Genomic DNA, 12,399 nt, shown 5'->3' with positions numbered 1-12,399 from the left:
AATGTAGATAGAATTTTTTCCATACTGTTGTCATTAGTGTCTTAATTTTTGCATCTTGTTTTTTCCTTTAAATGTTGATTATTTTTCTGCTTGTCACTGCTCTGACTTGTGTTTGGTTTCCTCCGCAGGCGACAAAAGAGTTTGTAGAACAAGTGAATAAATTGCGACGCTCCCGGAACGTGGGTCCTTTATCATGGAACACGGCTGTCAAGTTTCTTATGGCAAGGAAGTTTGATGTTACCAGGTAAGGGTGCGGGAGATGGAAGTCCCCCACTGGTCATGCGAGTGTCTTTCAGTTTCAGGTCATGGGTGTTTATAAGCAGATTTTGTAAAAAAAAAAAATAGTTATATATATTTGTTTAATTAATTACAAGTCTGAAAATATACTTATTTGGTTAATTAAGTACAAGTCTACATTTTTTTTCATGTTAACACACTATGAGCATTAAATACATTGTCTGGTTGTGTATAAATGTAAATTTTAACATTGTCTAACCTTGTTAGATATAGACTTTTTTGTTTTATCCATCTCTCTTTGTGTGTGTGTTTGTTTCATTTTATCTGATAACGTTTGAGGTTTTTTTTATTGCTTAGAGCTTTCAGATTTCTTGGCAGTTTCAGTGACCATGAACTTAGGGTGAACTGATGTAATGGTATTGATAGTTGGAGAGTACTAGTTTTGTTTAATAAAACTCAAAGAAGTTATCCAGTTATTTGTAAATAGTTGTTATTTTAAGTGTATATGGATATAGTTTTTAATGTTTTGTATTTAAACAATTTCTTTCATCTTAATGATGATTAGGTCTCTGTCTCCATATTTGGAAATTACTTCTTATGTAGTTGTGACATGAAGATTGGAGACCGCCTTGTAGTGGCTGTTGATTTGTTGTCGACAGATAAAGAAGTGTCATGCATTGCAATGTCAGTAATCATCATGATCAATGTGGGCCAAGCCATATCAGCTGTATTTACTTTTGACTGCAAAGTATTATGGTCTTCATGAGATTCATCATTTATGAGATGACAAATTCTTTACGATTTTAAAATTTAGTGGTTAATACCTGGTTTAGCAATAAAGAATTTGTCTTTTACATATTTTACTCTTGTCTTTAGAATTTTCCTGTGACCTGGTAGTCACAATGCCAGCTAACTTCTAATCAATCATTCATTGGTATCCAAATTCCTTTTATACTAATATCTGTGGGTAAAATCCTTTAATGCTGCTTCCATGTTGTAAGGGATCTGCTCTCTTCTTTTTTTATGTGCCCATTAAAGTCTGGTTAAGTTTTGTCCAGAGAATTCCTTTATAAGTAATGCAATACATCGTGTTTTGAAACCTGCAATTGACAGTTATTGTGTTAACCTTTTTATTCAGTTACACCAAGTTTGACGTGAAGATTTTCCCATCTGTGGCCTTTCTAGCATTTCTCAGCCTCATTTCAATTAACTTTTCTAAAACTTTTCATAAGTAACATTTATGTTATGAACCTGTAAGCTTGGTATTTTGAGATTGATAAATATTTAAGCTGTATGTGGTTTGAAAAATAGTATGTGATTAAGTATGCTTAGATGAGAGGAATTACACTACTCTTCTGGGACTCAATATGGAGTTAAGCAATGACAGATTAATTGAAATTCACTAAACATACTCAAATATGGATATCAGTCCTGTCTGGACAATACTGGCTTATCCTTACCCTCCGCAGTTTTAGCTCAGAAGGTTGGCTTCTGCAAAACTGAAAAGAGGGGAATGGAAATGATTCAACTTCCTTGTATCATTATTTTCTGTAGTAAAGTTTTGTGAGTGTGATTTAATTTCAGACCTTGTCCAAGTCTTGCCTTCAGATGTGTCATTTGAAAGTGTATTATATGGGAAATGATAGGGATAAAGTGCAGATAAATGTTTCAATTATGACATGTTCGAATATTAACTGGCAACAAAGTCAATTTTTGCTTGTCACCATTTTGATGTAGTTATTGCACTTTGTGTACAAAATAATTATTTTTATGTGGTTTTTCAAGAAAGTAATAATTCTTGTAGTGCTGAGCCAAGAGAAGTCAAATCATAATGTTTTTTCTTGAGGAGGAAGAAAAAAAAGAGGCTGTAGTTACCTCTCCTTTCTTTGGGTGTCACACGAGTTGGGAATGCTCAGTCAATTGTTTATCAAAATGAATGAATTGTTATCATCACTGATAAGAGGCTGCAGTTACCATGTATTGTAATAAAACTTTTTTCCTGGATGCAACATCATCAAGTCGTCCATTGGCAGATTTCTTACATGTCGTGATTGAAATTGTCCATTTGATTTGTCTGTCTGTGTCAGTCTGTTATATTGCCTACTGTATTTAAAAGTTACTCGCTATTAATATATAACATGCTCCTGGTTCTTGTTGAAGACAAATTCCGTTTGAAATATAGTTGTGGGGTTGAGAGATATTACTGTACCTTTATTAACAATGATAACATCTGTGGTGATTGTCTGAGAAATGAATCGGGTTACAAAAACCAAGGTAAAGATGTTTGTTGTTTTAGGCAGTTCTCGTGTGGAAATGAATAAGGGCTTTATTAAGATTGATGTAGTCTCAATTAGGCAAGTTTTGCTTTGGTAGTTTCATGGTAAACCATCATTCATCTAAGAGACATTTTGATGTTATTTGAGCCCTATTTGTGATGGAATAAATTATTCAGACATTGTTCTATATTCTTCTCAGGATATTCATGTAGGGTATGAACACATTTATACTATATTACTTTTTTTTTTGCAACTCAAAGTACACAGGGGAAGATTACAGAGGGTGTTAACATTTCATTCTTCATAAATAGGCTATGTTGTATTTATGCGATATTGCCAAATGGAAAAGTGGTCACATCACATAAAATTTTTACCGTTGACTGGCTGGTGCCTCATCATTTTAAGCTGCAGTGTTGATTGAAAGGTGACATTGTTGTAATGTCGATGATCATTTAAGCAGTATTTTCAGTTTGGTGGCCTTGGTTATCAAAGGTATCCTAATGGTAGTAGGCAGGAGAAATGTCTCCTGAGAGACCTTCTAGGAAAGTTTACTAGAGTATGAAATGCTTTAAGAATGCCTAGTTGAAAGCTGTTAGGTGTGGATTCCATAACCTCTTAAGAGCCTGATTGAAGTTCTGCCTGCTTGGAATATTTCCATATTCCTTTCCAGTGGCACCTTCTTGAATGTGACATGAAATTCTCTTGGAGAGACAGGGCATTGAAATAGGTAGATTATTTATTTATGTATTTTTTTTTTTAAGAGAGTGTGCACAGGTAGGACAAGGTAATTTTTCATCATCAGTGATGTCTTGGGGGGAAGTAGAAGGCTCATGGGTTTACATCGAGGGGCTTTTGATATCGTTATCAGTTTCATGATTTACTTGGAAGCTACTTACCTGAGTGTCCGTCTTAATGCATTCAGTAAATGCCCTGACGTGTAAATACAGTGCCATCATGACTTAAGTCAGGAAAGTGAATACCCACAGCTGCTGCTTGTGTTAATCCTTAGTGAGATCCATGGTGTAGCTCAAGTTCTAGTTAACAACTACCTCAACTGTGACAGTGGTACAACAATGCATCCCTACTTTCTCCCAGGTTAGGACATCACAGATAAAAATCTTTTATAGAGCACACTTGAGCTCTTAAGTGTCAGGAGTCCAAGGGCATCGTTTGAGGCATCATCCCCTCCAGTGCGATACCTTCTGAAATGGACAAAATCATTAACCTTTGATATTTGATTTCTAAAGCCTTTGATCACAAAGCACCTAAACAACGTGTTACCAGTGTTGTAGTAAAGTTTCCCAAGAATAAACCTTTAATACCACAATTAATTATAAACTGTTGGTGAGGCAGGGAAGGTGTAACTGAAAAGATGGTTTAGGCCTTAGCAGTATTTATCATACTTAAAGATTTACTAGATAAAGAAATAAGCAATAATGGACACATGAAGTTATTTAAAATACATATACAAAAATTTTGATAAAGTTTGTAGGCCACCCAAGCCTCTAAAGTTTAGAGTTTAAAATGCTTATACAGCTAAACCTTATACAGTACATCAAAACTGCTCATATAACTAAACTAATACTAGAGTAATCCCTGTGCAAGAGTTAAGTCCAAGATGATGAGAATGTTTGGTAGCACCACAACTAAGCAATCTCCAGAGCCACGAAAGTCATCATCCAAGGATAGTAAAGACAGATTGTGCCCTCATAGGTCTCCACTTCCATAGTCATCGACTGCAGACAGGTGAACAAAGCTTCCTGGGACCTTCCTCTAAGCCAATTCCTTAACTTATTACATGCCTGCCTAACCATTGGTTTGGAGAAAATATATACTACAGAAAAAACCCCATAGGGAAGTGGAGGCTACTCCTATAATGACTGAGTTACAGTCATAGAAAAATATTGGATGTCATAATTTGTACAGGACTTACTGAAAGTATAATATAATGTTAAATGTTTGTTTCACACAAAACCATTATCTCTTGCCTTATCAAAGTTACAACCATCAGATCCTTTATGGTTTCTTTAGTCTTTAGCCCTAAAACACTAAGAATACGTTTACAATGGTAACAAACCATTTATACAGATCAGAAACCTATGATGGAGATGGCATTGCAGTCGTTCATTACAATGAGTTCCACATAGTTAAATTAGCTGGTTACACTTTAGTTTTTTCAACTGAACTGACACCCATATCAAAATCTCTAGAATTTCTGAACAAAACAATTGGCTGAGATTCCATTGTTTACTTAAATGTTCCTTAGAACCTTTATGGCCAGTGGACAATTAAGTCTTTTGCATCCATCTGTTCATAAAATGCAGGATGGCTCTGCTAGCATGTCCTGTTACAAATTGCTCCAGTTTTCTCATGTGCCAGCCCTGTTCTTAAGGTTACAAACAGGCCAATGCAGAAGCCACATATATAACAATTTTTGATGTAATGATATATAACAATATTTGATGTAATGATTATCCCTCTGTTCCTTATACAGTACTGAAATAAAATGGCCAGTATAGTCTTATAGTAAACAAAAATGGCAAAATAAAGTTTTGTATCTGAGAACTCAAAATGTTAGAGAATTCATTCTTTGATTGAATCTTCGTCATCACCATTTTGGAGGGTGATAGCGCACGAGTGTCTGGTCTTATTGATATCTCCTCACTGTGTAGCACATATTGGGGCAAGTTTGTAGATGAGAGAAAGCAACATTATATTTCAGGTTCCATAGACAAGATCTTGAATGATGACATGTATCTTGATGATGACATGGAATTTTTTAAAAATTTTGTTTTTTTACACTTTATCTTTGATGATGTCATGGAATTTTTTTTTAATTTTGTTTTTTTACACTTTAGTTACCTCGCAAATATTCTGTTAACAACACTGAAAAATCAGATGGTTCCAATGCCAGTCTCTGACACTGAAAGGGAGACAATTATTTTATGTTTCTCTTTTGCTTTATTATCTACTTATCAGTTTCATTTGTATGAAGTATTTATTGAGAAGCAGCATTTTCTGTAACAATTTTTATTCAACTTGTGCCTCGTTGTTGTCAAAAACCTTTTTCATTGTCAGTTTTGTAGCAGTATAAAAATTGACAAGCACGGTATGTTGATTTATATTTTTTTCACTTATCAGAGCTGTAAATCTGTATGAGCAACACGAAGCAACTAGACACAGGGAAGGTTTAATTCACTTGAATCCAACTTCTGATCCCCTCCGTGCTGAGCTTACATCTGGTAAATTTACCATACTAGTAAGTATTTTGTCATTCAAGTATTTATTAAGCTTTGCTTTCATTCTTAATCACATTGCAAGTTCATATTGCAATAATGTCATCTACAGTAATGGGAAACAACTTGGAGGTTTATGTACACAGTATAAGGGTGAAGAATAAATTAAGAGGACATTGGCTGTAAGGAAACTGAAGTTTTTGGGAAAAGGCAATGATATTAACAATTGTGAACTTATTGAAATAATCTATTAATCTTCATGTATTTATATTAAATCCATACATAAATTTTTGAGACATCTCTCCTTTTCTGTTTGGATAATACTGATTTGGTTACTGTATATTAATTATGTAATGTTACCATAACTGAAATTAACCAGTCCACAAATGTCAAATTGTTTTAAAGAAAAATGCCCAAGAATAAAATAGACAAACAATTTTGATGGCATTTGGGGCCAGTGAATTGATAATAAAAATTCTTAGGGCTATGTTAAATTTAAAATGACCTGCTAACAAGCTGAAGTTTGAAAACTATTAAATAACAAGTGTATCACTTCCTTTTCCATAAGATAAGTATTAGAAGAGTACACCATGTTAACATTCATTTACTGTTTTTGGTAATGATGTTCTTGTTTCACTCAATAAGCTTCATTAGTCTTTACCTTCAAATTTTTCATTGTGTCCATTAATATATATCTCGAGTCTGGGTAGCTGAACACCATCTTATAGTCTGTATCTCATAGATATTGTAATTTCTTAGCATAAGGGATGCTATACATAAAAGCTTGTCATTGAGTTGAAAGTAGTTGAATTATGGTAATTAAAATGTGATTTATACACTTCTGCAAATTTTCTCAATAAAATTATGCAGTACCGTACGTTCTTTTAACAAATGTTTTTGCTTGTGACAGTCTCATCAGTATTAAATGTAGGGTTGCACAACAAAATGTTCTTGAGGAGGATGTGTTACTAAATCTGCATTATTGATACTGAAAAGGAAACATAAACATAAATTCAAAATTCTGTTGGCTTCATCAAAGTTTGATATTGAGTTTCTGTTAAAGTGATTTCTGTAAGAACATGGTAGTGGAAAAAAGTGATTTCTGTAAGAACATGGTAGTGGAAAACTTACTTTTGAGCTTTCAAATTTTACTTTTTTCTTGACTTTACAATCTTAGCATTTTAATTATTTGTGTTGTACTATATACCTTCCTTGCTGTGAAAGTTAAAACAAGTTGTCAGCTTACAAATCAAAAGTAAATGACATCATCTTCCAACAGCCCTGTCGTGATACTTCAGGAGCGGCCATTGCAGTGTTTACAGCCCGTCTTCATGATCCCCGTATTACCACTCAACAAGCAACCTTGCAAGGCGTTGTTTACCAATTGGATGTTGAGTTAGAATCAACCCAGACTCAGCGATGTGGTTTAATTTTCATTTATGATATGAGTGAATCCTCATATCAGAATTTTGACTATCAGTTATCCCAGAAGATACTCTCCTTGTTAAAGGTAATTAATGGCATTGTTTTGGTCATGTTTTGAATAAATTTGGTAACTGTAAATAGGATTTAAGTAGTAACATACTTAGCATGAGAAGGTTTGAATCCCACCATGTAATTGTAGGGCTACTTCCTTTTCAGGTTCGTTTACTATCTGTAGGGAGGGTTTGAGATAGCCATGTTTTTGTAAGGTTATGATAGTTTTTTCAGCCTTTTGATAATATTTTTATCCTTCTTGTGTACTGTATACATAAATTTAATTTGTAGATAGTATTATTCTTAAGTTTGTACAAGTTTATCAGAATGCATTATTCCCATAGAATGGACACAGAAGCTCTGTGATTTCCATTGTATATAAGAAAAACTGTAGAACAAAACCAGAATAAAACTACAGTGAAACAACAGTGAGAACTGAGCAAGTGATGAGACCCAAAAAAGATGGCTATGACTGACATAAAGAACTAGGTAAATGAAGGAAATAAAAATACTGATGAACAGTAAGATTATTAATTGTAACAAACTTAGGTAGTGTTTATCGAAAATATGCAGATATTGAAGAAAAACTATAAGTATACATTTCATTTCTTGTTATCTTCAGATTTTACTTGTATTGTACTATAATCATTTATATTGTATGTATATAATGGAAAAGTCTGCTTTTCTTCATGTTATTCATTTGATTTTTGATGTTTTGTAAACTGTGGATACTTATCCTATGTACTGTATGACCATGCGTGGATTTGAAATCTGTGTGATAGTAAGATTTTTGGCTCTTGTAATGTGATAAAGTACAAAGAAATTTAGTGTAAGAAAGTAATATACAAATCCTGATAGATTATACTGTACTTTCAGGGAGGCTACCCAGCTCGACTTAAGAAGGTCTTAATAGTAACAGCACCATTGTGGTTCAAGGCACCGTTTAAAGTGCTGAGACTTTTTGTTAGGGAGAAGCTGAGGGACCGTGTATATACAGTTTCACTGCCAGAGGTAAGTCTGTTTATTTTAATATACTGTCTGTAAATGTATGAACTTGTGACCTATTCTGATAATTACAGGAAGATTAAGTTAAGAATTGTGCTCTTTGGAAAGTCAATATGAACTGTGGAAACCCAGTTTGAATGTTGTCCTTGAAGAGAAAGCAAAGCTTCCCTGTAATAAAACTTCACAGAGAGGAAAGATGTAGATGCCCTAAGAAATGCAGACAAAAATCTCAGTAGATTATTCATTAATGTAGGCAGATGTCACCTACTGGAATTTGACTTTTCATAATATTTTTCAGCTAACACTTACATGTAAATACATGGGTAAATTGGTGATTTAAATGATGCCATACAGGTATTTTGTTTTATAATGTGTACTGTAAACCCAATTGTTTGGCTTGCTGATAATGTGCAGCTTAATAATTTAAATAAATTATTATTCAAATATAAAAAAATTTGTAGATTTTGCTAAAATCAAGAAACCATACGCAAGTTACCATCTAAATACCACAATTTAATGTAGTGTATACCTGCTTGGCTGAGGATGTCAATCCCCACCTAAATATTTGTAAGGAACTAAAAAGTAACCTTAAAAGGGCTTCAGTGTCATTTCAAGAGGCAAATAGCTGATACACTTGCTAAAGTATTTCTTGAATACCTGACACTTTCATCTACTGTTAGGAATTTGGAAAAATACTAGGTATCCTAGACATTTGGTGTGGAAAAGACTCAAATAGTACTTTACCATAATGCTTTTATTTCTGACTTAGCACAACATATATTGTTCTTCATTTTGGAAAACTTTTCAGATGAGTAGAAAAGTATGACTGCAAACAACAATAATTACAGATTCCAGTGTTCCAAAACTGTATACAGCACTTGCTAAAAAATATACTCATCTATGAAGATAATATGAGTGTGACATTCTTCAGCTCTGTTGCACTACAGTTTTGAAATATTGTTTCCTTGCCCGGAAGTTTGCAGCAACCCAGAATCTTAAAATTTCTCAGTATAATGTTTTTCTCTTTCCCTTAATGTTAGTTATTGCTTAGACCTTCTAAGGAAAGGTTTATTTGTGACTACTGTATTCCTTCAGCTTTTTTTTTTTTTTTTTTTTCCAGAGGAAAACTAGTGTACCCTTACAGTCATTGTTTGCTACTTACTTTTTGAGCATCAGAATCCATATTCCACGACGTCAAATTACCCAGTACTAGAATTATTTCATTCTTCATACTATGAGAATTTGCAACCACCTTTCTGGCAGTAGTATGGGTGTGGGCACATGGAAATGTGAGATGGGCTATAATGCTCCATACTTAACTTTTCTGATTTAGGTAAAACAAATACAAAGGTTATCTTATAATTTTGAGTTTTTGGTGCTTTTATTTTTTATCAGAATCTTAGACTACTTCTGTTGACTCTGTCTGTTAATTTTATCTGAATCTTAACTACTTCTGTTGGCTCTGTCTGTTTTATGCTTGCAGTATTTGCATTCTCATAAGTGAAAGCTCACAAGAAATAATAGTAATTAGTAAGCCATGAGGAGACACGTTGCGTTTCAGTTTATGTGGGCCAATCATGGAGTGGGCTACAGTTGAATTTTTTTTTAGTTATGAAAATACAAGTTCATTTTTGTGGCTGTGACATATTGTTGGAAGTGCAGTTAGTCGCAGACTGTGAAGCCTTATGTTCATAGGTAGCAGTTTATAAACAAATACGTAACTGACTGGTACTGAATGGAAAAAACGTTAAGTGTATCTACTCATTGGTTTTTTATTACCATGAACTAAATACAATACAGTATTGTGTTGGATAGATAAAAATATCATAAAGACTAATTGATTTCATTGCCAAGTATGTTTAAATGGACTTAACTTACTATTAATTAGTATATTTGAACCACCAGAAATGAAAATTAATGAATTTGTGGAATTGTAAATTCTTTTCAAGAACAAAAATTTTATGAATGCAAAAAATGTAAATTGTGCACCATCAGTGGGATGTATTTTGTTATTTTTATGATTTTTTTGTACATTAAATTACAGTTTTAGTAAAGACTGTCCAACAGTTTGACCTTACTGTATTTAGTTTCTGCATTAAATATACATTATATATGGATTGAGCCATTAACTTTCTTAAATATTTGAAAGCACTTCATGTAAAGCAGTTGCCACCTGTTAACTCCAAACCCTTCTTTACCTGCAGCTTGTAAACCACATACCTAGTGAGTGTTTACCAGTACAGCTGGGTGGGAGTCTCAACATTGACCACAGTGCATGGTTATTACGTTGCTTAACTTCCATGACAAACAGGCATCCCTCTCAAGTTTGTGAGCCTGCTCCACCCCTCACTTACCCAGCTGGAGACACTCTTTCAAGTGTAACAGATTTGGACCATACTGACAATATGGTACCCTGTGCAGACCATGATCCGAAAGGTTCCCAGGAGGATGTAAGTTTCTTGAGTATCTTTTCCAACATAACTGATATGTTACAGCATAATTTCATTTCAGCTTTAATATGTTCATAATAGTGTTCTATGTGGGTACATATTTCCTTTTAAGTTATTGTCATTTTTTGGGAAATTTTTAGATTTTTATTAAGTACACAGATGTGCTTTGCATTGTATGAAACTAGAAGAATAATTTTAGATTTGTTTTAGAGACTTGTTTACATGGCAGTCTTCTATATTGCCTAGCCAGTAATCAAAGCCAGCTTTATTTTTGCCCAGTAAGTCATTAATATTAGGAACTGATAATTAAATCTGAAACGTGGGGAAGGGTAAGGACGAGCCAATCCAATTTCAAAATGCTACTTTATATGCTGCAGATGTCTCCTTAAAAGACAGTGTCTTAAAACTTAATCTTTTTGGTTCAAACCTAATACAAAGTACTAAAGTTGAGAGTACATAAAGAATATTTACAAGTAAAAAAAGTCCAAATAGAATGCCAAAAAAATAAACATCCTTGAAAAATTTTAGTCTCTCAACTTAAAAAAAACATACAGTAAGGTATAATTTAGTATCCCAACCTGTCTTAACACACTAAAAGTGTAAACATTAAGACTAATTGGCAGTGAACTGTTTTGAGTTTTACTTTGCAATGATGACAGAAAAACAGACTAGTAGGAATAATGGAAAATTTTCCCTTTTTGTGTGGTTTTGGGCTGAAAGTATTTTTCTTTGTTGTAATCTGAGTTAACATTAGTAAAATTCCCCTTATATTCCTTAGCTGTAAATTTGTAAGGATTTTTATTACTTTATTTTAATTTCATTGTTATTTATATGGCTAGTTACCACAGCTATAAAATTAATATTTTAGATTTACCTTTGGGCAACTCTGTGGTTGTTACACTCATTTTCTCTGAACATTACCATTTTTCACAAATCTCAAGTTGCTTAGAGTATCTTTATGCTTGTTCTGTCAGCTGTACCAAGAGTGTAGTGATGATGGAAGCTCTTGTGGGAAAAGTTCATGCCATGACAGCCATGACGAAGAGGATTTGGATGAAGAGGGGGAAGAGCTTGTAAGTGAGGATCAGTTGCTTACCTTAAATAACTTAGTTGAAGAGAAGGAGGTACAAGAAGAAAAGAAAAAGGAGGAAGATAAAGAAACTAGTATGACAGCCAAAGAGAGCTCTCCGGCACCTGAGATTAAAGACACTAGACGTCATAATGGCCACACCATTGATGATACTAGTGGAGGTGGGTCTGGGTTTTATTAGTTACTTTTCACTTTTTTTACTAACTTCTACTATACCCTTTTCTAAGTTCATACTAAAACAGATGCTTTGTTAATGAATGGTAATTGCCCACGGAATTTACAAGATTGGTAATTGCCCACGGAATTTTAATATCTTGTGCATGTTGAGTGAGGGGAATGTTTTACAGCTTATCTTGGTTTTGAGTTATGGGTATGATCTGAACTGACTTAGCCCTTAAGATGTTTTAGGTAGTGCCCCTCCACTAACAACATTGCATTATGATGGAGTTGGGATGCCAGCTTGGTGCAAGTGAAGAACTGGGAGATGGTGGTAGGGTAGTATTTGTAGCCCAGCAGGTGCATTCTTTATAGCACACACATAAAGAAAACTGAATTTGTTGATTCTTTCATTGTTTTTAATTCTTCCCTCCATGTTCTTAAACTGATATTGTTTATAAGACTACTGCAAG

At 33.8% G+C, this 12,399-nt stretch overlaps 2 protein-coding genes across 26 annotated transcripts in view; one reads left to right on the top strand and one right to left on the bottom strand.

The window, feature by feature from the left end:
- Ptpmeg2 (Protein tyrosine phosphatase Meg2) overlaps window positions 1–12,399 on the top strand; it is a 191,220-nt gene that overhangs the window by 166,246 nt on the left and 12,575 nt on the right. For all 25 annotated transcript variants that reach the window (XM_067087954.1, XM_067087960.1, XM_067087947.1 and 22 more), the window contains 6 exons: window positions 129–244; window positions 5,655–5,772; window positions 7,029–7,259; window positions 8,102–8,236; window positions 10,435–10,680; window positions 11,655–11,931. In XM_067087954.1, coding sequence (XP_066944055.1) covers window positions 129–244; window positions 5,655–5,772; window positions 7,029–7,259; window positions 8,102–8,236; window positions 10,435–10,680; window positions 11,655–11,931 — 1,123 coding nt within the window. The remainder of the gene's footprint in view (window positions 1–128; window positions 245–5,654; window positions 5,773–7,028; window positions 7,260–8,101; window positions 8,237–10,434; window positions 10,681–11,654; window positions 11,932–12,399) is intronic.
- The window catches only part of LOC136829419 (uncharacterized), a 195,235-nt gene continuing 186,080 nt past the window's right edge, over window positions 3,245–12,399 (bottom strand). Inside the window, exon 10 of the transcript XR_010850376.1 lies at window positions 3,245–3,715. The gene's annotated coding sequence lies outside the window, so the exon portion shown is untranslated. The remainder of the gene's footprint in view (window positions 3,716–12,399) is intronic.

The sequence above is a fragment of the Macrobrachium rosenbergii genome, chromosome 44 (genome assembly GCF_040412425.1).
Source record: "Macrobrachium rosenbergii isolate ZJJX-2024 chromosome 44, ASM4041242v1, whole genome shotgun sequence".
Classification (NCBI taxonomy): domain Eukaryota; kingdom Metazoa; phylum Arthropoda; class Malacostraca; order Decapoda; family Palaemonidae; genus Macrobrachium; species Macrobrachium rosenbergii.
This window is presented reverse-complemented; position numbering and strand designations above follow the sequence as displayed.